We start from the raw sequence: 21,978 nt of genomic DNA, 5'->3' as shown, positions 1-21,978 counted from the left end.
CAAAGTTATAAGACTACTAGATATGTATTCATTGCATACAGTAGAAGAGTGCGACCTGGTATCAATTTTCAAGTTTTCCTATCACCAGGCATGGATTACAATAATTTTCCACCACTGAAAAGGTAAAAAAAAAAAAAAGTCACGGTAAGTTTACGAACAAGACACGTTGGCCAGACTACCTGGAGCTTAGCCCTATACTAGGTAGCTTTATGCAATAAAGGATGAAGGTATAGGAAGAACTGATGGACAGAAACGGTTCATTTCCTAACAGCCTCTTTGATTTTACCATCAAGGAATCAAATTGGCGGACATAGCTTCCCCAGTACCAAACACTTTTCAAGTGAAATGAAGTTCCAAAAACTCTGCATGACTTTCCATTCTTTCACCTAGCTATCCATCTAGTGCTACTTCAGAGGGCAGCAGGTACGTATGGCTTTTCTTTTCTAGAGCATTTAAGCAGATAAATGAATTCGAAGACCCAGCTGGTGTACTCCAGATAAGGCACTCGCCCCAGATGCGCAGTACAGCACCAGGCCAGTGTGTAAGAGAAGTCTGGCCATATTTATTCATCATTTACACCCAAAGAGTAGTCCTATAGCATTGTGCTCCTTCAGTTTGAAGTGATCTTCCTGCAACAGTTTCTGCAGCTTTATAAGCTGCTCCATTCTTTCCTAAATTTACTAGTTATGCCCATGTAAGTATTTATAGAAGGAAATCCTAAAAATCTTCCAGATTCCTAGTTTTCCTAAAAATCTTCCAGATTCCTAGTATTTCAAAGTAATATTGAGGTGCGCCTCAAAGGGGCATGCACGATATTCAGTAGAACTTGCAAAAAGCTACCATGAACTCACAGTGACAAAGGTTCAATTTGTCCATCAGCAGTTCTCAACCATCTATAGAACATTTGTCAAGCTAGGTCTCATGATTTAAATCCCTGGAAGAAGTTGCTTTATGGCATGCATAGTAGAGATATCACTAGTGCTTCTTGGAAGACTTCTATTTTCTCTCCTCCTCCCTCCCAAAAGGGTACCAGTATAAAAAAAAAGTTGTTCATATTTTAAGTTCACCCTTTACTGCACAAAACCCTGGAATAGCAGAGGAGTAAAAACCTGTTAGCCTACCACCAAAAGATTAAGTTGGATTTAGTTTCTACGAAAAACCAAAACACACACCTCACTTCTTGGGTTCTTTATTACTTTGTCAAAGACATTTTAATATGATTATTCTGGTATTCTGGTCTAGTATTGGATCACAACCAAAATCTCAGTTTTAAGGAAAAACCCTCATTTTATACTGATTTGAACTGCCAGTGACTTTAAGCACCCAGTTTTAATTTTTCCATTTAATGTATGCTCTGCAGTTCTAAAAGGATGAGTTATGCTTTTTTGTTCACATACAAAAAGACAGTCTAACAGATGTAAACTATTTATTGAATATTTGCCACCAATATTGTTAAATACATAATCTTGCAGTTTTCCGCTTTCAAGTTAAAATGTCAGAAACAGAACACCAAATATTTACAATTCTTATAAGGAATGTTACATAATGACACATTAAGGCGTAAATTCTTTTGGCTTATAATTCTGAAAAGAATGATAATAGCAAAAAGTGATGCAAAAAATCTTCGTTGTGAGATTATGATTAAGCTACAATGTTTTACAAAAATATGGTGTAAGATGGCAATAATCCCATTCAAAATCCTGCATTAGGCCCCTAAAGAGGGGCTGATAATTTATACAGTCAACTTTAAAATTTACATATAAAGGTACCCTATTCACCATTGAAAAGTACAACTCTCAACATATACAGTTTTCAGGCCACAGTTTTGAAGGTCTGGAGTATCAAGTTGGTTTGATGAATTAGTCGGTTGGCACTTATGAACACATTTATTGCCCTGGTAGAAAAACAAAGATATTAGTTTAAACACTTTTCAAAACTTTGTTCAATAAATACAGCATTAAATCAGGGTAACTAAATATATTGGCATCTAGGCAAATTGGAAACGTATTGATGTCTTACCATATTGTGATGTACCTGAAGTTTACAGCTGGCAAACAGACTTACTTGCATAGCTAATTCTAGAAAGACTATGTTTATTGGCAGGAACTTAAAAGACTTTGGCTCTCTATTTAGCTTTGTGGTTTTAACTACAAAAAAGAGTAGAGCAAATGATCATCAAATGCCTGTTCTTTTCACTCCATCCCCTGATAATTTCAGAATTTGCAACTCTTTCCTCAAATACCTATTATTTCAATAATCTTTGTTATGAAAGAAGTGTGGGGCCACTGAGGTTTTTGATCTCAGAAGTGACACCTGTAAGCAAGGCGATTTTGTTTAGTGCTGTTCCTTTCTGGTGGGAGCGGGGTAAAAGAACATGTAGTTCAGACAGATGTAAATTACAAGGAACACAAGTCTTACCTGGTATTTCTTGCAATATTGATAATACCCAAGGCACTGTAAAGCCTATGCCCACAACACACACCACAGCATTCACTTCACACAGGGCTGAACAGAACTGGTCTCTTTCAGTATGTTTGGGGTAAGTGAACAACACATATCAGCCCTTATAACAAAAATCTTGTCTTATTTTCCCTAATCATACTAGTTTGGCAAACAAGACCTTTTCATTATGTATAAATTTAGTACAAAAGTATACTTACTTTCCATCTTTAAAATAGGTTTTCAGAGTATCACTGAAACTTTTGGAGTATTTTACAAACTCTTTCTTTTGGTGCTCAAGTGCCTAAGAAAACAAAAACACCAAAAAGGTTATAAGATCACAGAGTGTTGGATACAATGAGGGTCTTGACATTAAAGACAGAAGAAAACAAGCAAACAGTATGTAGATACAGGAATTTTAGGTTTAGAGTGGTGGTAGTTTTGGTTTTTTTTTCTGGTATTTACTTATTTTTAAGAAAGACATGCAGAGAAGTCACCCTCTTCTAAAGCATTATGTCACTGACCAGTTACGCTATTAATCCTTTGATCAAATGGCTTCCTCTTGTACTATTAAAAACAGCATATAAAAAAGTTTTCACATACCCTCCGGTTCTGGTATTGGTATTTCTTGAAGACATTATTTACTGTGTCAAGAAGTTCCTTTATTGCACTCGCGATGTCCCTATTTGACAATGAAAAGAGTTGCAATATCAATAAGCTATACTATTTAAATGTTGGAATTTAAACCCCTTCTAACAGCCCTACATCCTATCTGATATTCCTTCTGTACAAAGACCAAAGACGTGGACAAGTAACATGCCAATTCAAATTAAAAATCAACAAGTTAAGTTCTGTCTCTTAATACGGGGCTTTCATTAACAAAATTCAACTCTATTCACTCATTTATAACCACAGGTCAAGCTCTTTTCCAACAGCAACAGTGTTGCTAGCATCTCCCACAGCATTTAAGCATCCAGATACAAATGCAAAGTTTGATCCCCTCGAACTGCAGAAAAATATATAATACAGTACTTACTTGATTGTCTGAAGAAACCTCACTCTGTCATTGATCTCATCGGGAATCTTACTAAGAATCTGTTTAAGTGCTCGCGCCTTTTCATTCAGATCTTGGAATTCTGGTTCTGGTCTTTCAATCATATATTCTAACAAAAAGGACATATTGAGGAAAAAATAACGGCATTTTTCAGTAAGTTCCTAGTGGCAGCTAAAAAACACTGCTTCACAAAATGCAGCAGTATTGCCAGGAAGGATTTGAAGGCTGACTGCACAAAAGACAGCCATGACCACAAACCCACAGTGAACATTCTGCATTAATAAAAACACCGCGCAACAATAGCCTTTCTTATTGGAAGTTGGAGATGTTATTTAAAAGAAATCCTGACGACATTACACTAATTAAATGCAATATTAAAAGGACTTTAAGCCTACTATACACTGCCCTTCTCTGACAGTGCAACACTTGCTTTTAATTTGAAGAAATCTGCAGAAGGTGAGCTACCTTCTAAAAATTAATTTTCTCTTATTAGTCACATATGTACCTCCAAAAGATGTATTCAGAAAAACAACTATTCCTATTCTTCAGCATGGTAGAAGAAATCTATTAACAGAAAACTTCCTCTGAAAATGGGCACAGAGAAATGTATACTCCTGTTTGGCACTGTAATTAAGAAAACGCTTATTCAAGGTAAGAGACCTGATATTACCTTCTACATCATCAGCAGCCATACGCAGGAGAGACTCTGTAAAGTTCACATCCACACTTTTTTTCTCCAGAATTTTCATAATAATGTCCTGTGTGAGACCTGGATTTTCTTTTTCAGCCTGCATCGCGAGAGGATTTATTCTTAAAAATGCCATCAATCATAATATTGCAAGGACAAAAGCAGACTTCCAAGTAATTTGCTTCAGATACCGCAGCAATTTGCCAGAAATTTTTAAAAAGTCTAATGGTTTTAAACTAGCATATTACATTGAAAACTACTCTTCCATTTTTCTTTTCATAAGTAGTTTTGTATAAGCAACTTTTCCAATAAACCCTTCCACTCCCTTCAATTTGAGTAAGAGATATTTTGTAACGAAATTCTTTGTATTGTTGTATTCCTGTAAACACTTTGCTTTGAAACAAAGATATTGCACATACCAGAATTTAATTCACTTATTCACAGGTGCAACTCCCCCATCTTCCACATGGTATTTTTTAAGTGTGCCTCTTACAAATCACATATGTTCAAACATCTTTGAATTGCCTTTTCACAGAAAACTCCTTTTAACTGATGACACACCTAAATTAAGCTAAGCTAGATTCTAACACTGGACATATTCACACTACCTGTGCTGCTATCGAAAAAATTATTCTGCGTTGAATGAGCGTGGGTGTTTTTAGTGAGCACTACCATTTCCTCCAATATCTCAGTTTCTGGTATTTGCATTCAGCACAGCCCCTTACCACCAGCTGTAAGTAACATTTAACTTGGAAGAGTTCTGAGAGCTGTAGCTATCTAGGTACACTTACACTTAAAGTGGAGAAACAGCAAAGCATTGCTTAGTTGTTACCTTTTGTACATACACAAAGTAAGATTCTGTTTAAAATTGCTCAATATGCTTAAATTATTCAGATTCCTACTCATGTGTGCACTCATTTCAAACTTAGTCCATGTGATTGTTCACACATTTTTATTTAAGACTACTGATTAAGAAAGATCTAATCTTCAAACATGACGACACAAGGAAGCAAAGTTATTTTGAACTTCACCGTATCATTTACCTTTTAAATGACCATTTTTCAATACAAGTAACTTCTCACCTTAATAAAGGCCGCTCTCAGCGTCTGAGCTGCTGACAGATTTACTCTTTCTAGCTGCAATAAAAGTTTAGACCAATTAGCAGTTCGAACATTATCAGAACAAAACAAGTAAAGTACTCATGCCTTGCCTTACACAGCATGATGAAAAAGGTGCTTGGCAGAAGAACTGAGACTGGTCTCATTTGAGATAGAAAGTGTGAAGTTTGATCCAAACAAAGGACTTCCTCCCTAAATAACCAGACATGTCACTGGACATACTTTGCTTTTATTCAGCCTTCATCAGAAGTCTGACAGAAGATTTTGAGAACATCTTGACAGCCTCTGATACTTACAGAAAGACAAGTATCCTATTAAATTATAGCCATTAGCAGTTAAAATACAAATGCATCAAGCTGCTCACAGGTACATGTTAAACTGTACCTTATTTCCTGTCACAGATTGCACTAGTTCCTAATGCCGTGCTAGATCTGTGACCATTAGAGCTGAAACAGCTTCGCAAAAAGCCTCGCAAAAAGTTACGTGCACATTTACAGTGATGAAAGGAAAATAAGAACACTGAAATGACCACCTGAAAACGAACTGCAGTGTCAAGGAAAAAAATCGAATGTTACCTAGCATTTTTGCTAAAACCCTCTGTAAAAGCTAAGAAAAGAGACCAGGGCCAAGACAACTAGCAACCACTGACGAGCTTGGAATTGTGTTCATGGAAAGCAGGGTGAAAGAGTAAGAAAGGCATAGAAAGAAGGCTGTGTTAAACACCTGAAGTTCTCCCCATCAAGCTAAGCTGGCTGTTACTGCCATCAGGTTTCCTGATATAAAAGGATTACTATGTTCTACAGCAAAAGCAGAGAGCTTACCTCATTAAAGACGGGGTACATAACAGCATAGAGTGGCATGGAAACCATAGAAGTGGTCTCTGCTTCATTCTTCATCTCTTCCATTGTCATCCTCATTCAAAGAACCACTTCTCAAGAAAAATGCTATAGAAGCAAAGAACTCCTCATTCACTGAAACGTTTCTTCTTTTTCCTCGTTGTGCAAGAATATTTGAAGAACTTGAAATATATCGTCCTTATGTCGTGAGGAAAAAAGAAAAAGAACAATTATGAGTTAGAATGACTAACAATTTCTAAAAAATGAAAAGCACAGAACGTTATTTCCTGCCCAGAAAGCAGGAATTATTTTATGACATCAGCTTAAGTAAATATAGAATTACTACTTCATGCAATTTTAAAGCCCTAATTCTAATTTATTAAGTGATCAAATATTTTATAGTAACATACTACCAGAAAATCTTTACTGCGAGTTCTTACATAATTAATTTTCCTGAAAGTAATTTGATTTGATACACCATAAAGAAAATGGTGAATACTACGCCTTTGTTTTTATATAAGCAAGAGTCTTCAGTCATCTTTCCACTCAGGGTGTGTCCAGGACTATGTTAACTCAATGGAAAATTATTGTTCCAGTAACTGAACCCAGGTTTTGGAAGTTCTCCACCCAGTCTAGCTCATCATACACCCAACACAGAGTGATCATTGCTCAGACCCAGGAATTAAGTGGAAAAAAGGAAGGTAGCCCTGCACTTCATAAGCAATCTCTCCAACAGTCTACGTTTTCTGTTCAACAAGTCAAGATTTTGAGAATATTTTATATAACATAATGGAGCTTAAAGACCTAACATCCAAAATAGAAATAAAGATGCACAAAAAATATTTTTTTTTTTTTTTTTTTTTTTTTTTTTTAAGATTTGCTCGGTATTTAACATGCTAGAGGAGATTTTCCATCCCCAAGAACCTTTAGACATCTGGCATCTGTATGTTCAAGTACTGGATTTTATTGATACTTTAGTGAAAAATGAATAAAGCAAAATCTTTCAGAAAGAGCAGGAGCTACAACAGTAATCGATATCACTTCCCAATAGCGCGAACAGGTCAAAACATACTAAGACGCTTCTTGGAGCTATGTTCCCACTTTTGTTCCGCACTGGCTAAAAATCTGCTGCATTGAACCATTTAAATAGAAAAACAGATGAACTTTTTGCCCAGGGCAAGTATATAGTAGTACAGCTGTAATTATAGCTAAGTGAAATTTGTTATTGACTACAGTAAGCACAGGGAGGAACTTGGCTGGCTGCAAATATCACGCCCGCCTCACCCGAGCGTGGGACTGGGCAGTATGAACATACCCCAAAGTGATAAACCAAGGGAGGAACCGGTCACGTTACAGAAATAGCCGACAGTTAAGAAAATATTATTAGAAGTTAAACATAAATATAGTGACAAGCGACAGCTATTTATACAGACCTTCTGACATGGATTACAGATTGCAAAAATCTCATCTGTATTTCTCTTAGCGTTTGAAACGAGACGTACATGAGCGGAGCCCCTTAGCCACAAAAAGGGCTTACCCTGACTTCAAATAAAAAGGGGTCTGTGTAGAAACGTTAGCATGAATAGAGCCGCAGAAGGTCAGGGCTCATATTTTCATCACCTACCCGTAGCTGTTTTATTCAAGACCTTGGAAGAATACAAGCGAATATTTGCTATTTCTTAAAAAGTTGATTACGTTTAAAGAACTCGATCCAGAGTCACCCAAATTCATGCAAAGTCTACTCACGGGGGGGACTCGTCTGAACAAGCTTGCCTCCCGAGCACGAGCCCAAGCTGTCCCGTCTATTTATTACACTCACTGCCTGCCTGCACCAAGGACTGTGGCACATGAGGGGCAGGTTGGAGGGCAAGCTGCTTGTTTTGCAGTTTCCTCCCGTGTTTCTGGAAGTTCAGTAAAAATGAACAGTCCAGGAAGATCCTACACAAAAGAGTACCACCGAAGACAGCGTTCATAGACTAACTGGCTGCAAGTTTTTTTAACTAAAGCACTGCACTGTCAACATAAAAGTTGTTAAAAACAGGTAAGTGAAGGTTGCTTTAGTCTACCCAAAAGATTTTTGATCATCTGGAGAAGGGCAAAGAAGGACAAAATAACCATTAGATATAATTACCTCGGTTTTATGGGTTATCAGTATCCACAAAGAAAATAAAATACCAACTGAAATGATAGATTTTTATGATGATGAAAACCTCACCGCGGACTATTGTGAAGAACTCATTTTCTCCTGAAGAGCCATAAGCTACTGTTACTCATCCATGGTACGGTTAAACACCCCATATAAAAACAATCAGGCACCAGCTCCTACCTCCTTACCAGGCACCGACACTCTTCAAACCAAGTAAATAAATCTTGGATGTGTACTAACACAAAGGGTATGAGCGCTGTGACTGAAGGCAAGGGGTGGCTTTAAATATATGTACACACCAAAAGACTCGAAATCCTTCTGTCGCCAACGTATGAAAATATACGTGGTATCTCAATCACAGCGGCTGCTCCTTACCCCGGGATCTTTCCTCTGACTCACGTACGAACCCCACACTCCGCCCAGCACATCCGTTTGCTGTTACTGCCCCGCTATCTCTTTGCGGCCAGGACTGCCTTCACACCTTTTTGGGGTAACTTGGATGCGCTGCAGTCTTGGTCAGCCTTAAATGGCAGTGGTGAAGGCTTCCCCCAAAACACATTTGCGGTACAGAGACTGTATGGGTTCTAGCACACCCATGACAAACCAACACCTTCTAAGAGGTCCTGATTATGACCAAATCCTCATGAAAACAGAAGTCAACTCTATCATTTAGGTGAATTATTAGATATTCCAATAGCCTTCAAGATGGCCTGGCTAAAGCCACAGCTTAATGCACATTATCATGCAGCAACTGGGAGCTTTCAGCATTTCTTTTGGTGTCTGATCAAAAGTAGCCATCTGCTTGGCTGCCAGGCTTTATGGCAACACCGTCTCCTAAAAGTGTAACTTCAGCTCACCAGAATCTCAGGTGGTTTTCCTTGAGAGGAATTTACACTGCTTCCACCTCCCAACTGTTTTTTTTTTTTTTCCCTTAGACACTCAAAAAAGCTGGAATACGATCTCATAAAAAGATGGTCCATTAGAACAGCACGATATAGTCACGTGGCTCAGAAAATCCTGGCAAATTGCTATTAGGTGCAAAAAAAGGTGCTATTCAGCTGGCAAGTTTCGTAACAGCTCTGATGGGGGAGACAAGGAGAAGATCGAAGGACACACTGCATGGGAATAGACAGACTGCCAAATATAATTTGCATGTTAGCCTGATTTTTCTTTTTAAACAGCGATCCCACAGATTCAAATGTAGCCTGTTCCCCAGCATATGGGATCAGAGGTCATGCTTCCCACCGCATCAGATGAAATCAACCATCAGAGAGAATACACAGGACAGATACAGTGAATTTAAAGGTGATTTCAACTTGAAAACAATGCTAAGATGCCACCTAGTACAGTCCTGTCTGCTTAGTGTTAAAACCATCAAGCTCTGTTCCCAGAGAAGTACTAGCATGGAGTGTACTTTCACTGTCAGTACAAATCCGACGTTATAACCTTCACCATTTCGGCACTAAAATACTGCCCCAGCTATTCAGCAGTCACAGAGGGGACTGGCACATTTTGACAAGGAACAAGTTTTTGAAGAATTCTGTTATAGACCTATTTCTCCATTCCCATCCAACGATGTTTAAAATCATCCAACTGAACTATGTCAGGGGAAAAAAGCTACATTAAGATAAGCTTCCTGTAAACCAAAAAGGGTAAAAAGAAACACCGAATTTCCCCAAACGTACAGGTACTGTGCTAAGTGCCCCAGGTGCAAGCTCGCTTCTCTAACCTGTCACTTACTGACAGACTTTCAGTCAAGCACTAAAGATCATGTAGCAGAAGAACCGAGCTACCTAATAAGAAAACAACCAGTGAGCACAGCAATCTTTCCCAAACCCACCTCTGCTCACTGGCCAGCGTGAAGACAAGGCAAGGGATCTATGAAAGAAAGGCATTTGTGTAGTATTAGCTTCTGAAAGAGCATTTAAAGAGAAGGCAGCAGTCTCACGACCGCGACCTTTAAAGACTTTCAAAACAATGGAAACTCTGGCAGGACGTCACTGGTCACTTATGTCATCGGGAGATCCACCTGCACCACCAGTGTTGTCTCTGCTCCATCTGATGTAGATAGAGCCTGGAGAATGTAGAAAATTTTAAGCACCTTTAGATGTTTTTTCTTTAAGAAAAGCACTAAAGAGGAAGAAGGCCCGAGGCAGCAATCTACCAGAACCATTAATTCAATGGCTGCCTTATGGGTAGAGCCAAGTTACAGCTCTGCTCCCGCTACAGAAAGGTTATCCTTACTGCCAAAAAGTTCTGCTCCACTTCTTGTGGGGAGGATTCAAGAAGATCGGGTTAAAGGAAAAGCCTCCAAGACCCCCCTGAGTTACCAGAACAACTTATTTAAGGTCAGGAAGAAAGGGTGGGGAAGGACAAGAGCGCTTAACATGATGTCTATCTTGATTTTAAGGGCAAAGGTCTTCTTGGCCCTTACGTGTAAAACCAATGGGCGCAGCGGAAGGGAGCTTAGATATTTGACTAATTGCAGATGCAAATTTTACAGAAGAGAAAAAATTACAGTGTGCTATTTTAACTATACACCTACCCCTTGCATAGCTGGGTGCCTTTAAGTTTCCCTTATTAACCAGTGAAGATGGCAAGAAAATTAGAAAAAGGCACTCTGCTGTACCGGTTCCCTATTCTTCTAATACTTGGCAGTTTGAAGAGGTGACCAAAGGAATGTTATCAGAAGATAAGATTGGAGTTTTAAAAGCATCTTTAAACGTCTCTTGCTGGAAGAGACATGCACTCTTCCAACATCTCCACGCACGTGTAACACACTAACGGTTGGGTTCACTCAGACAAAGCATGACTGCTTATGCATTTTATTATTGTGAGGGCAATTTGTGTGACTAATTCAAGTCACACGAACCGCAATAAACACAAGATGCCTATTTTTAGGCTCGCATCAACTCCAAAATAATTCAAGCCTACTCCGAGATCAGGCTGACAATTAATTCGCATTGTGAACTTCAGGATGGAAGTTGTTTAGTCTGCCCTAAAACACGGTTTTGTGTGCCTACAAGAGAAACTACCTCACCTGGAGCAGGCCCCAATTTCAGTAGTTGCCCACTGAGAGCTGTAACACTGAGCAAGCGAAAGGGGACAGAGCTCTGCGTGCGTATACCCACAACAGCGTTTTCTTGTTTCTTTTTCAAGTTGTTTTCCTCTTCCTTAGGAATCCGAAAGCAAAGCTAACACGCCGGCTGCGTTACTCCACCAGGCGCTAGGAGATAAGGCACAAACCTCCACACACACAAACACTCCCCAACGAGCACACAAAGACCAGGGAGCAGCTAAACCCCCACACAGGGACCACAGGACCCCAGCTATAACCAGAGATCCCCGTGTCCCTGCCTAGCCGAGCCGCAGGACGGGACCCCCCCAAACCCCCACTAACGGGCGGTCCCCACAGAGCGCCGCCGCCCGTCCCCGAGGGGCCGCCCGCTGCTTTCACCCCCGGGGAGGGCCCGGGACGGCCCTGCCAGCGCCCTCCGCCGCCCGGCAGCGCTGCTGGAGGCAGGAGGACGGGCTGGGAGCCGGCGGCCGGGCCTGGGCTGCCCGAGGGGCCGCGCAGGGCCCCTCAGGGCCCCCCCAAACCGGTGCGGGCCCCCCCCGGCCTCTCCCCGCCCGGCCAGGCCCGAGCCGCGCCCGCCGCCTTCCCTCAGCCCTCCGCCGGCCCCCGATTCTGGAAGCAGCGTTACGCTCCTAGCGCGGCGCAGCCCCACGGGCAGAGCCAGGCCCTACGCAAACGCACCGGTGACCCTCGCCCGCCCTCCTTCTCTCCCTCCCTCCCCGCGCTCGGCCCTCAGCGGGAGCAGGCCGCAGGAGGCAGCCCCGGCCCCGCCACCGTACCTCGGGCGCCCCCCGCCCCGCCGGGCCCACGGAGCTCCCCGGGGGGGCTTCGCCGCCGCCGCCGGAAGCGCCCGCAAGGAGGAAGCGCCCGCCGCGGTGAGCGCCCAGCAGGCGTTGTCCGGAACTGCCGGGCGGCCGCGGGGCCCCTTGGGACTTGTAGTCCGCCGGCCGCAACCGCCCGCCCCACAATGCAGCGCGGGGCGGAGGGAGGGAGCGAGGAGGAGGGAGGAGGAGGAGGCGAATCGGCGCGAGGGGCGGGGCGGGGCGCTGGGCATAACCCGGCGCGGGAGGCGGCGGCAGCGGCAGTGCCCGCGGCGGGGCGCGGGCGGCGGGCGAGGGGTGGCGCTGCCGGGCGGGCTCGCACCGGCACCCAGCGGGCGGGCAGGCAGGGGCGGCGGGCCGGTGAGTGCCCCACGTAGCGGGGCTGGGCTCTGGGGGGGGGCTCCCGTGGAGCGCAGCGGGGCTGGGGGCGGCGGGGGGAGCCGCCGGGGAGCGGCCGCTGCGGGGTTAGCGTGGGGTGGGGGCGCTGAGGGGAGCCCCCGCCGCTGCCTTCACGGGTGCCCCCTGAGGGGGCTCTGCACGGGCCGGGGGGCGCTGAGGGGCTCGGGAGGTGTCAGCGTTAACAACCAGCTCCGGTCTGGGCGTGCGGCGCCGTTTTGGGTTTGTATCCGCGGTTTTGATGCGTTGGTGCCTAACTTTTTAAAAATTCTGCGTGGCGTTCGCTGCCGCGAGCGGGGCTCGCGGGTCCCGCCGCTAACCCGCGGGTGGGTGAGCCGCTGTGCCCGCCGAGCGGGGCTCTGACTTCTCGTCCCCCTGGGATGCGAAGTGGGGAGGCTTCGGCGTCTGCCCGAGGGGCACCGTGCTCACCCCGTGCCTGTTCCTGGTCCCTGTCGTCCTCCCTGCGGGTGAGGAGCAGCGCTGGGGAGCCAGCACCAGGTTTGCGGTGCTTCGGTGTGTGTGCGGAGTTGGCTCCTGGCCGCGCCAACTCGCCTTGTTTTGGTCAGGTGTGCGTGTCACCTCCTGTGTCAGATGCTCTGCGTGTCGTGGTGGTAAGGGGCTACTCATAACTTGTAGGGTTTGTACGCGCTGTTCGTCGTTAATCGCCTGCTGTCCCTGGTTCCTGATTTCTTGTCTCCCTGTGCCTGATGCGGTCAGTACTTCAGCCCAGTAGGAGATGATGCTGCCCTGCTGAGGTGAGAGATGTTTGCCAAAATGTCATAGCACAGACTGAGGCATGTGCCTGTCCGTGGCGTTCTTACTTCTCAGTGAAACTAGGATGCTTTAAAGCTATAAAGCTGCAGTCCTGCTGCTGCTGTTAACATTCAAAATAGATTATCCTATCTAAGGATGCTTTATGATGTTTTTTCTTTTTAAGCACTGATGTTTTAGAGCAGTTTCATTCTTTGCTATTTTTACATCTTTTGTATTTTTCAGAACAGTTGTAGCTCTAAGTGTGCTGAGGAGTGACGCTCAGTGAGGTGAGGGAAAAGGGAGGGATGACTGTTGGCTTTTTACTTCAAGCTGTGGATGCTCTACAGGACTGCACAGGGCAACCCTGAGGTAGTACAGGGTGAAGGTTTGTGGCGAGGCTAAGTTTGCTGTTCATAGCTTGCATGAGCTGCAGAGTTTGTACTGATTCTGCAAGACTGTCTGTCCTAGGTGTTAATGTTCTCAGGCTGATTTGGGTTTTGAAATTTGCTTTGACTCTGTTACGCTGTCAACCGCTTCCAGTGAATGGTTTGGTCATGTGTATGGGAAGGTATTCCTGACGTTGTCACTCATCTTCGTACCTCTTTTTGAAACCGCGCAGTACCCTGTGTGTCTGAACCCTCTAGCTACAGCAGCGTGCCTCAATCAAGCTGCTTCCAAAACTGCCCCAGGATTAACGTACCTGTTACGTGACTTGGTTCCTACTGCAGCGTGGGGCTGTGGTGAGCTTCTGGTGCTTGATTTTAAGATACGTTTCTTGTAACCTCTTTTCTTCTCATAGAAGGTATGCACGCAGTCTGACGGGGTTCTGGGAGTGTGTCTGACCACTACACCGCTGTAATTGCTCAGATGACACTTGCAGCTACAGAATAAATGTCATATGCTTATCTGAAGCTTAATAAGGTTAGGATTCTTCACATCAAGTTCTAGCTACTTCTAGGTCTTTAGAATATTTTTCAACTAACGTACCTAACTTTTTTTTTCTCAAACTCAAATTTATTTTGTTGCTCTTCATCTATGAAGACACGTTTGACGTGGTTGAATACCTCTTAAAATAATTTCTGGCAAACCATGTTCTGAGCAGGCAAGACTTATTCTGCCTTTGTAAAACAGGCTGAATATGAATTGATACAAGATGCATTTGTTCTATGCTCTGTATTTAGGTTGCCCTTTTCTCCATCATTCTGCTAGTCAAATGATTTTGCAAATCAAAATGTAAGCATAAGTTTAAAAATTAATGCCTAGTTCTCTCTATTTTACATATAATTGTGTATCGTTGATACTGTGGGTATTAATGGTTACATGTCACTGTAATGGACAGATGGTAGGGAAAGACATCTACATAGTCAACTGCGATTAGCGATAACTATTTTTGCTCATATACACTTAAGAACAATGTAGTTAATTTAAATTTGGAAACATCTTTAAAATTCTTGGGTTTAATTTGCATCTTGAATACTGTTAGTCTTATAAACTGGATGTCAGAAGGTTAGTGGAATTTTAGTAATCACACTGCACTAAATATAAACTTAGATAACATAATCTATGCAGTCTGCTAATAAGCAAAGCTATGCTACATTGCCTTAGTAAGCTTCCATTTCTCCTATTAGTCTCGTACATGTTCAGTTGCTTGTTATTTCTTCAAGCAAGCTCAGGTCATGAGCTGTCTAGTGACTTGTCCCTAAAAAACAGCCCTCCCTGGTAGGGTGGTCACTGCCTGGTTTCCCTGGCAGGGCAGCAGTGGTGTTCTTTACTGCCTCTTCGTGTCTTGAGTAATTCTGAACGGCATCTCGTTTGGTGGCCTGAAATGTTTGATAAGGAGTTGTTTTTATGGGGTGTGATTAAAATATCAACTCTAAGGTCACATTCTGCTTTGTTTAATATACTTCAAAGCTAATGATTATGAAAACTGCAGAGTGTGGCTAATGTGATAAAAGCTGCACGAGTTATCCCCATCCCTTTTGGTCTTTTAGAATCATTGCAAAGCAGCTTGTAGCTATGAGATGGAAAAAGAGAAAATTTTGTGTTGATACAAGCTAATGAGTTAAACATGTGCCTCGCTTTTAAGTTAATAAGATTTGACCTTCTGTGTTGTAGAGGATTTTTGGTTTAGCTTAGTGTTTAAATATTATGATAATTCTTTAGGAATATTTTCTCAAATCTTGAGACTATTCTTCCTGGAAGAATTAATAGTAAGTAACATTCCTGCTCGGAGGAGGAAGTTGAGCAATGTGGTTGTGCTCAGATGTAACCAAATCACTAGGCTATTAATCAGAGGGCATCTTTCTGCTTATCTGGTTGTGCTTCAACCCTGCAGCTCTTCAGGATTACCATTACATCTACACTAATAATTGCTTAATAATGTAAAGCGTACCTAATACGCTGTGTATGTCTGAGAAATTTAAACTCATGATGACTTGATGGGTCTAATGGACAGCTGGCTTCTGGGAAGATCCCTCCTGTCAAAACTGAAACCGCGCTGTGTGTGTAGTGGGATTTCTGAACTAGGCAAGCAGAAGTGCTGGTTAGCTCAGAACGATCCCTCTAAGCCTTGGAAGGACTTCAGTTCCTGTGCTTGTCTGTTTTCATGCATTGTCTTCTCTGTAGTAGGCTTGTTTTTTTTCATGTGTGAGAAGGGAGAACTATCAATTGCTTTTTAACTTCTAACAATGTACTTAAGACACTCTCTTACTTCAGGAATTCTCACTGAATTCTGTGAATTGTGCTCAGACACTGCAGCAAGCACTTTAATTGCTTTTGCAGTAAAATATGCCCAGGCTCTTGCTCACTAGTTGCATTTTGCATCCAGTACTTCTAAAGCACAGATGCCAGTCCAGCCCTTGGCTCTCCTGCAGAAGTTTGGAGAAAGCTAAAGAACTTGTTTATAGACTTTTAAATGCTATTTTTAACTGACCTTGGCACGCCAGGGTGGTGTTAGGAGCCTGGGTACTCTACTGAAGACAGCCTGTCTCAATTCCTCATGATCACTGAGCCACTGGAGACTGCGTCCTGCCTTGACAATAGAGCAAAATGCCATTTTTCAGTAACTGCAATTTCTGTCTGAGGTAGCATTTACTGCCCCAGTTTTTCCTGTGTACATATCAGTTATATAAGTTATAGCTAGAAAGAAAATAGGTTTAAAGATTTAAGACATCTCTTTAATTGGCACACTAAAATTGCCCTTTTGGAATGCTTTTCTTTGTACATTTAAATTAAAGCAGTTCTTGGAGCATTTAATGATTGGGTACTTCACATAGCAATTTAAGTTCACTGAAGCAACTCATGTTTTCTTTCTCAGATATCTATTTCAAAAAAGAAGTATTTGCTCTAAACTACTTAAAGATATTAAAACCTATGACAACACAAACAGCTACTGTAATGCCAGGTCTTCAACTTGAGATCCTCTTGATATAAAGGAAAGATGCCTGGGTCTCTACCCATGTAGCTGTGAGTACATGTAAGCCTGCAGGTGAATGGTATCCTTATCATCTGCAAAGAGAAATATGAGGAGTGGGAGGAAGATGAGAAGAAAGCCAAGTTATTTTTACTGTAAATATATCAGTTTATTGACTTGTTAATTTCAGATTTATTCAGAAAGCAGGAGGAGGAAATAGTAATGTCTGCCAAAACCAAAGTCATTAGTGGGAGTCAAAAGATGTCTAATGATTCTTACAAGTATTAAAAAGGAATAAACTAGTATCTTATTAGACTGGATATGGACTTTTAAAACACTGTAGTAATTCTGTTTCGTCTCTAAAAGCATGTGCACTTACATATGGTGACTATAAGCCTCTGTCGAAGTAGAGTATTCATAATAACTTTGCTATAATAAAAACAGTTGCTTCCTGTAAAGTTTAAAAAAAAAAAAAGCTGACTTTGTTATTCTAAAATAAAGATTCAGATAATATTTGTCAAAGCTGACATTTGAGTCGAAGATCACAGAATAGCCTTTTAGTTTAATGCTTAATATGCCTCTCATTCCAGGGTTTGATGTGAAAAATGAGATCTTGTTTCAGCAAGTTGTCCTGTGGCTCCCTGGCAGTGATTAGCCATTGCAGAATTCATTCTGTTCCCCCATTTCTCCCTATTCCCTAGAAGTTATTACTGGAGGTATCCCAGTTGAGTGGAGAATAAGAGGACAGTTGTGCATGAGAATCTCTGAAGGCACTTCCAAGAGAACAACCGAACCATCTTGCAATTACGATATAAACAGGAGATGCAGAGCTTTGTTCAGCACTGCTTTGGTCTTTCATTGCTGTGATCTTGCTTGCATCCTGCAGTAATGTTGGCTGGTTTCCTTTTAGAGTAAATAGGAGGAATTTGTTTGCTACCAGTCCAAACAGGAAATAATAGTCTTTGAAATATAACCCCAATGAACTTTGCCTGGAAGAAGTGTTTTAAAATGTATTTTAGTCAGAAACAAGAGAAACAAGAGTGGCTGATGAATAACTTCTCTACATACTTCCCCTGCCCCTCAACTGACAGGTGTGTAAAGAGCATCCCTAAATACCTATTGGAAATTCAGTGAGGCATGAGGTAACGCTCCTAACAGAAGAATGATGTCTGAAGGAATAAGCAGCCCGAAACAACACTTGCGGTGCTTTGCAGCTGTGGCTGTGCTCATTCTTCCTCCTGGGGACGGGCTCATGTGCCATTCATGTCTGAATGCAGCTGCTCATTTCTGTCACCGGTGTGGCCACTGCATGCTGTAACCGTGCTGTGCTCAGTCTCCTGTAGGAGAGCCTTTGATAAGTCCTCTGCAACGTCTCCGAGGCACAGAAAATGTCGTGGTAGCACAAATAACATGTGGATTCGGAAACGTTTGGAGTCTCCACTTGCACAGAAGCTACTCAGCATCATCTGTAGCTGGCAATTTCCATCTGCTCACCCTGTAGTGCATGTGTTGAAATACTAAAGAAAGCAGAATACTAGTTTCATGAGGAGATACTGAGAAAAACAAGTATCAGAAAAACAAGCAAGCAGAAATGTATTATGGAGGATGCAGAGCAGCAGGGCAGACGCAGAGGTTATTCAGGAGATTGAGTCAAATGAATTGACTGTAAGTAGATTTGTTTTGAGGGGATAATATGCATGAATGAAAATGCCATTGGTAACTTCATGTGTGAGGGAGGAAAATACACATACAGTATCATGATATCACTTACAGGTTTGATGTGGACTAATACCACATCTTCATATATGAAGTGACAGCAAAATACCAATTAGCTTTGAGAGGACAAACTCACAACGAAAATAAATTCTTGATGTGATAAGAGCATATTCCCCAACAAGAACTCTTATTATATCTTCCTATTTAGAAGGAAAAGCAATCAACATAAGTTCAAATCTGCAGATAAGAATGTTAGAAGAAGCTAAGTCTATCTAATATGGTATCATCTTTACCTGCAGTGAAAGCCCTGAAGAGGAAGATGTATGCCTTGTATGCGTTCCCGCTGTTTGTCATGTCAACGTTTGTAGAAATGAATTGAGTTGATATTTTCCATCCCTTCTTAAATGAGTTTCGTATTAATTGAAATAACCCTGTAACTATCCTATCCACGAGTTATTTAATTACTTATTACAATAGATAGCCTAGTTCTAAAGAAGAAAAAACTCCCTTGTCTGCTACTAAGGTCTGAAAACAAGTAATTTAATCTATACTTAACCTGTATTTCTCCAGCATAAAATGAAAGTAGGCTTTTCTTAAAGTAAAATCCAATAATGATTGTCAGGCACCTGGGTATTAGCTTTAGAAAGGTATAGGTCAATATGGATGAGATTAATACTTTTAACAACCTTAATGTGTTTTATATAAGCTATGTAAGCAACTAGGTGGCCATGATACTCATCAGGCATGGTTGTCTTTGCCATCCTAGATCATCTTGCAATAGATTTTGAGATATTAGATCATTCATCTTACTTTAAGAAGAAACGGTACCATTTGTCATAGACTTTCCGTTTTTAATTTGCAAGTCTTTCAGTACAGTGGTTGAATAACACTGTCTGAAAGCGAACAGTTGTAAGACCTAGGTATTGTTTGAATTAGAGGTGTTTTGCACTGTCCTGATCTGTTACGTAAGCCTACTCATGATATTTGTTAATGTTATGTGTGTTCACGGAGGTCATTAGAATACAGCATTCATTTAGAAAAATGTTAAAGGTGATGATGCATCATTCACTTGTAGAAAAACTCAGCGTTGAGTGGAATTTTGTTCAATGGTGCGAAAATACTTGATACCCTTCTGAAACAAATTGTTCCATCCTTGAAGTCTTGCAAGGCTGTGTGTACAGCAGACAACATTAACGTGAACTTCCCATCTTTCATGCTTAAATGGAGTAAATCTGAAGTCTGTTTGTTCAACTAAACAGCACTTTGGAACTACTTTACAGAGCTTAGTTGAAGCAATGTGCTCTATCCAGTTCACTTCAGTTGTGAGTTATGGGGGGTACTGAAGTTTTTTTGTTCAGCCGCCACTAGTTCTATTTCCTTACATTTTACCTGGTTGACTACATTAATGAAAAATGTTTCTGACTGTCTTCTAGCTTATACAAAACATAGTTAATTAAGACATGTTATACTTTCTCCCCAGAGTCAAAGTATAATGTTCAGCTGGCCGACTTGCATGAATAATCCATCACTGTGAATCATTAATTTAGAAGACAAGCTATGGTAATTGACGTCTTTATGCAAGCTATGGAAATGCTTAGGGAAATCGCTTATTTTTCTTGTTGGTATATTTTTTTATTTGGTTTAGAGTATTTCCTGGCCTGAGTAGTACTGGGCTGTAGCCTCTAAAGCAGAATCTAACCTTGGGCTAATCTTGTGTATGTACATTGGATGAACCACTGTTTTTGTTGGAGGTTTCTAATAAAAGGGCCCAACGAGTCCTTATGTGAAAAAAAAAATACTTCTCAGAAAGCATGTTAGATCTGGTCATGCAAACGGGAGTCACAAGAACTAACACGTACTGTGCAAGCTGGTATTTAGACCTTTCCTATATCCTGGCGTGTTGGAAGTGATGACCCGATGAGGTGACAACATGCTTCTGTATGGATGTAAGCATGTCAGAGGCTGACATGTAGATTTGGTTGGAAGACTTGAACCTGAGGATAATTAGCACACAATTCAAAGTTCTTGTAAAAGTTAAATTATGCTATAACCATGTTTTGTGTGTCAAGAAAAGCTACAAATTGTTAGCTTTGTAGGGATCCCTTCACTTCCCTAAGGGAAATGTTAGGGTTTTACTAGTCTACAGCTGTATGTACCAATTCATGATCATTTTCTGCATTCAAAACAAGGAAGATGTGGCTAGGTCAGTATCTCAGTGGGAGCTAGCAGCTTGATAGTATTTAAGTAGTGGTTCAGAAGCACAATATCAATAACCCATAACAAAGGTATTGGGCTATCTTGGTGAATACACCAAGCCACAGAAGTTCTTGTATTACAGATCAATGATGTTTCAGTGTTTTTCTTTTATTGGCTGGTCTCTTACATAAAATGTCCATTTTAGATCTACGTGACTCCTGTATTGGCAAATTTTATTTTTCATTACATAAACAGAATTCTGTGAGCTCATGAGAGGTTTGTATGCACGTGTACTTCTCGAATAGACCCTGTATTTTTCAGGGAGGTAGGCACAATAACATTTGTTTCTTTTTTAGAGCATGTTTCAGTACTGCTTAATAACATCTATCTAATCCTTAAATGTGATGTTAGGTTAGGTTTGACTGAATCTATAATTACATACTTGCCCATACTATTGTTGGCTTTTCCACCTGTTTTCCTTTTAATCTTAATTCTAGGATTCTAACTTCAATTCCTTTTCTTATTCCCTCCTGCGTATCATTCAACTCCAAAATCATATATTCTTTCCTTCACTGTTTTTTTAACTTAATGCTCATTTTCCAGAATGCCATATTTTTATTGTAACTTCTCTACTAAGGTTGAGAGTTTCAAAATCCAGAAATGACTTGGTAGCTAAAGCTTTCTTCTTTTCAGTGGTTCTTAGGCTTGCTAGAAAATTCCATGTTGAATCTTTTTCTAAGCTCAGTTATGCAAGTCTGAACAATAACAATCCTGGTTGTTCTTCAGTTAGCTCCTTACAAATACAAAGGATGGTTGGGGAAGTAGGAGGGGGAAAAAAGGACCCAATGTGTGGGACAGGCTTGGGTGAAATGATTTTTACGGCACCCTTTTGAGAGGTTGTTACCGTTCTCCCAATAGTCTGACTTTCCATTAAAAAAAAAAAAGGCAGTTCTTGTAATTAAGTGACTGGTAGTTCTGCTTTCATTTCCTTCAGAACAGTTTCCTTACTTCTGTTGTAAGAAAATGTTTGACAATAAAAACATGGTAAGTAGAAAATTTTTTTCATATACATCCTTGTATCCTTGCTGTCTGGGTTTTGGGGTCCAGATGAATGGCTTAAGGGTTTGAAGTGGGAAATTTTATTAATAGATTCTTGCTATAATGCTTTGCAAGTCACCCTCCAGCTAATAGAAGTCCAATGTATTTAGATCTTCTAAAAATTGCCCTGGATATTATAGGGGAAAGAATTACTGTTTTAGCTGCTTGTCTAATATGTGCAAATAGTTAATTGTTAGTAATTGTATTTTAAATGTAGCTAACCAGTAAG

At 41.3% G+C, this 21,978-nt stretch overlaps 2 protein-coding genes across 3 annotated transcripts in view; one reads left to right on the top strand and one right to left on the bottom strand.

The window, feature by feature from the left end:
* Positions 1–1,173: 1,173 nt before the first annotated feature.
* Positions 1,174–12,296, bottom strand: PDCD10 (programmed cell death 10). 2 transcript variants are annotated; one of them, XM_048059455.2, is made up of 8 exons: positions 12,137–12,296; positions 6,121–6,333; positions 5,264–5,317; positions 4,164–4,281; positions 3,476–3,602; positions 3,043–3,121; positions 2,661–2,743; positions 1,174–1,894 (listed from the first exon to the last, which is right to left on the bottom strand). In XM_048059455.2, the coding sequence occupies exons 2-8, from the start codon at positions 6,214–6,216 to the stop codon at positions 1,813–1,815; spliced, it is 639 nt and encodes a 212-aa protein (XP_047915412.1). In that variant the 5' UTR covers positions 6,217–6,333; positions 12,137–12,296; the 3' UTR covers positions 1,174–1,812. The 2 variants fall into 2 exon arrangements, with proteins under 2 accessions (XP_047915412.1, XP_013030110.1); XM_013174656.3 differs by lacking the exon at positions 12,137–12,296 and adding an exon at positions 11,322–11,603.
* Positions 12,297–12,390: 94 nt separating this feature from the next.
* Positions 12,391–21,978, top strand: part of LOC106031968 (neuroserpin) — a 46,426-nt gene continuing 36,838 nt past the window's right edge. Inside the window, exon 1 of the mRNA XM_048059376.2 lies at positions 12,391–12,538. The gene's annotated coding sequence lies outside the window, so the exon portion shown is untranslated. The remainder of the gene's footprint in view (positions 12,539–21,978) is intronic.

Source organism: Anser cygnoides, chromosome 9, assembly GCF_040182565.1.
Source record: "Anser cygnoides isolate HZ-2024a breed goose chromosome 9, Taihu_goose_T2T_genome, whole genome shotgun sequence".
NCBI classification, from domain to species: Eukaryota; Metazoa; Chordata; class Aves; order Anseriformes; family Anatidae; genus Anser; species Anser cygnoides.
Note: the sequence above shows the minus strand (reverse complement) of the source record. Positions and strands in the feature narration are given on the sequence as shown.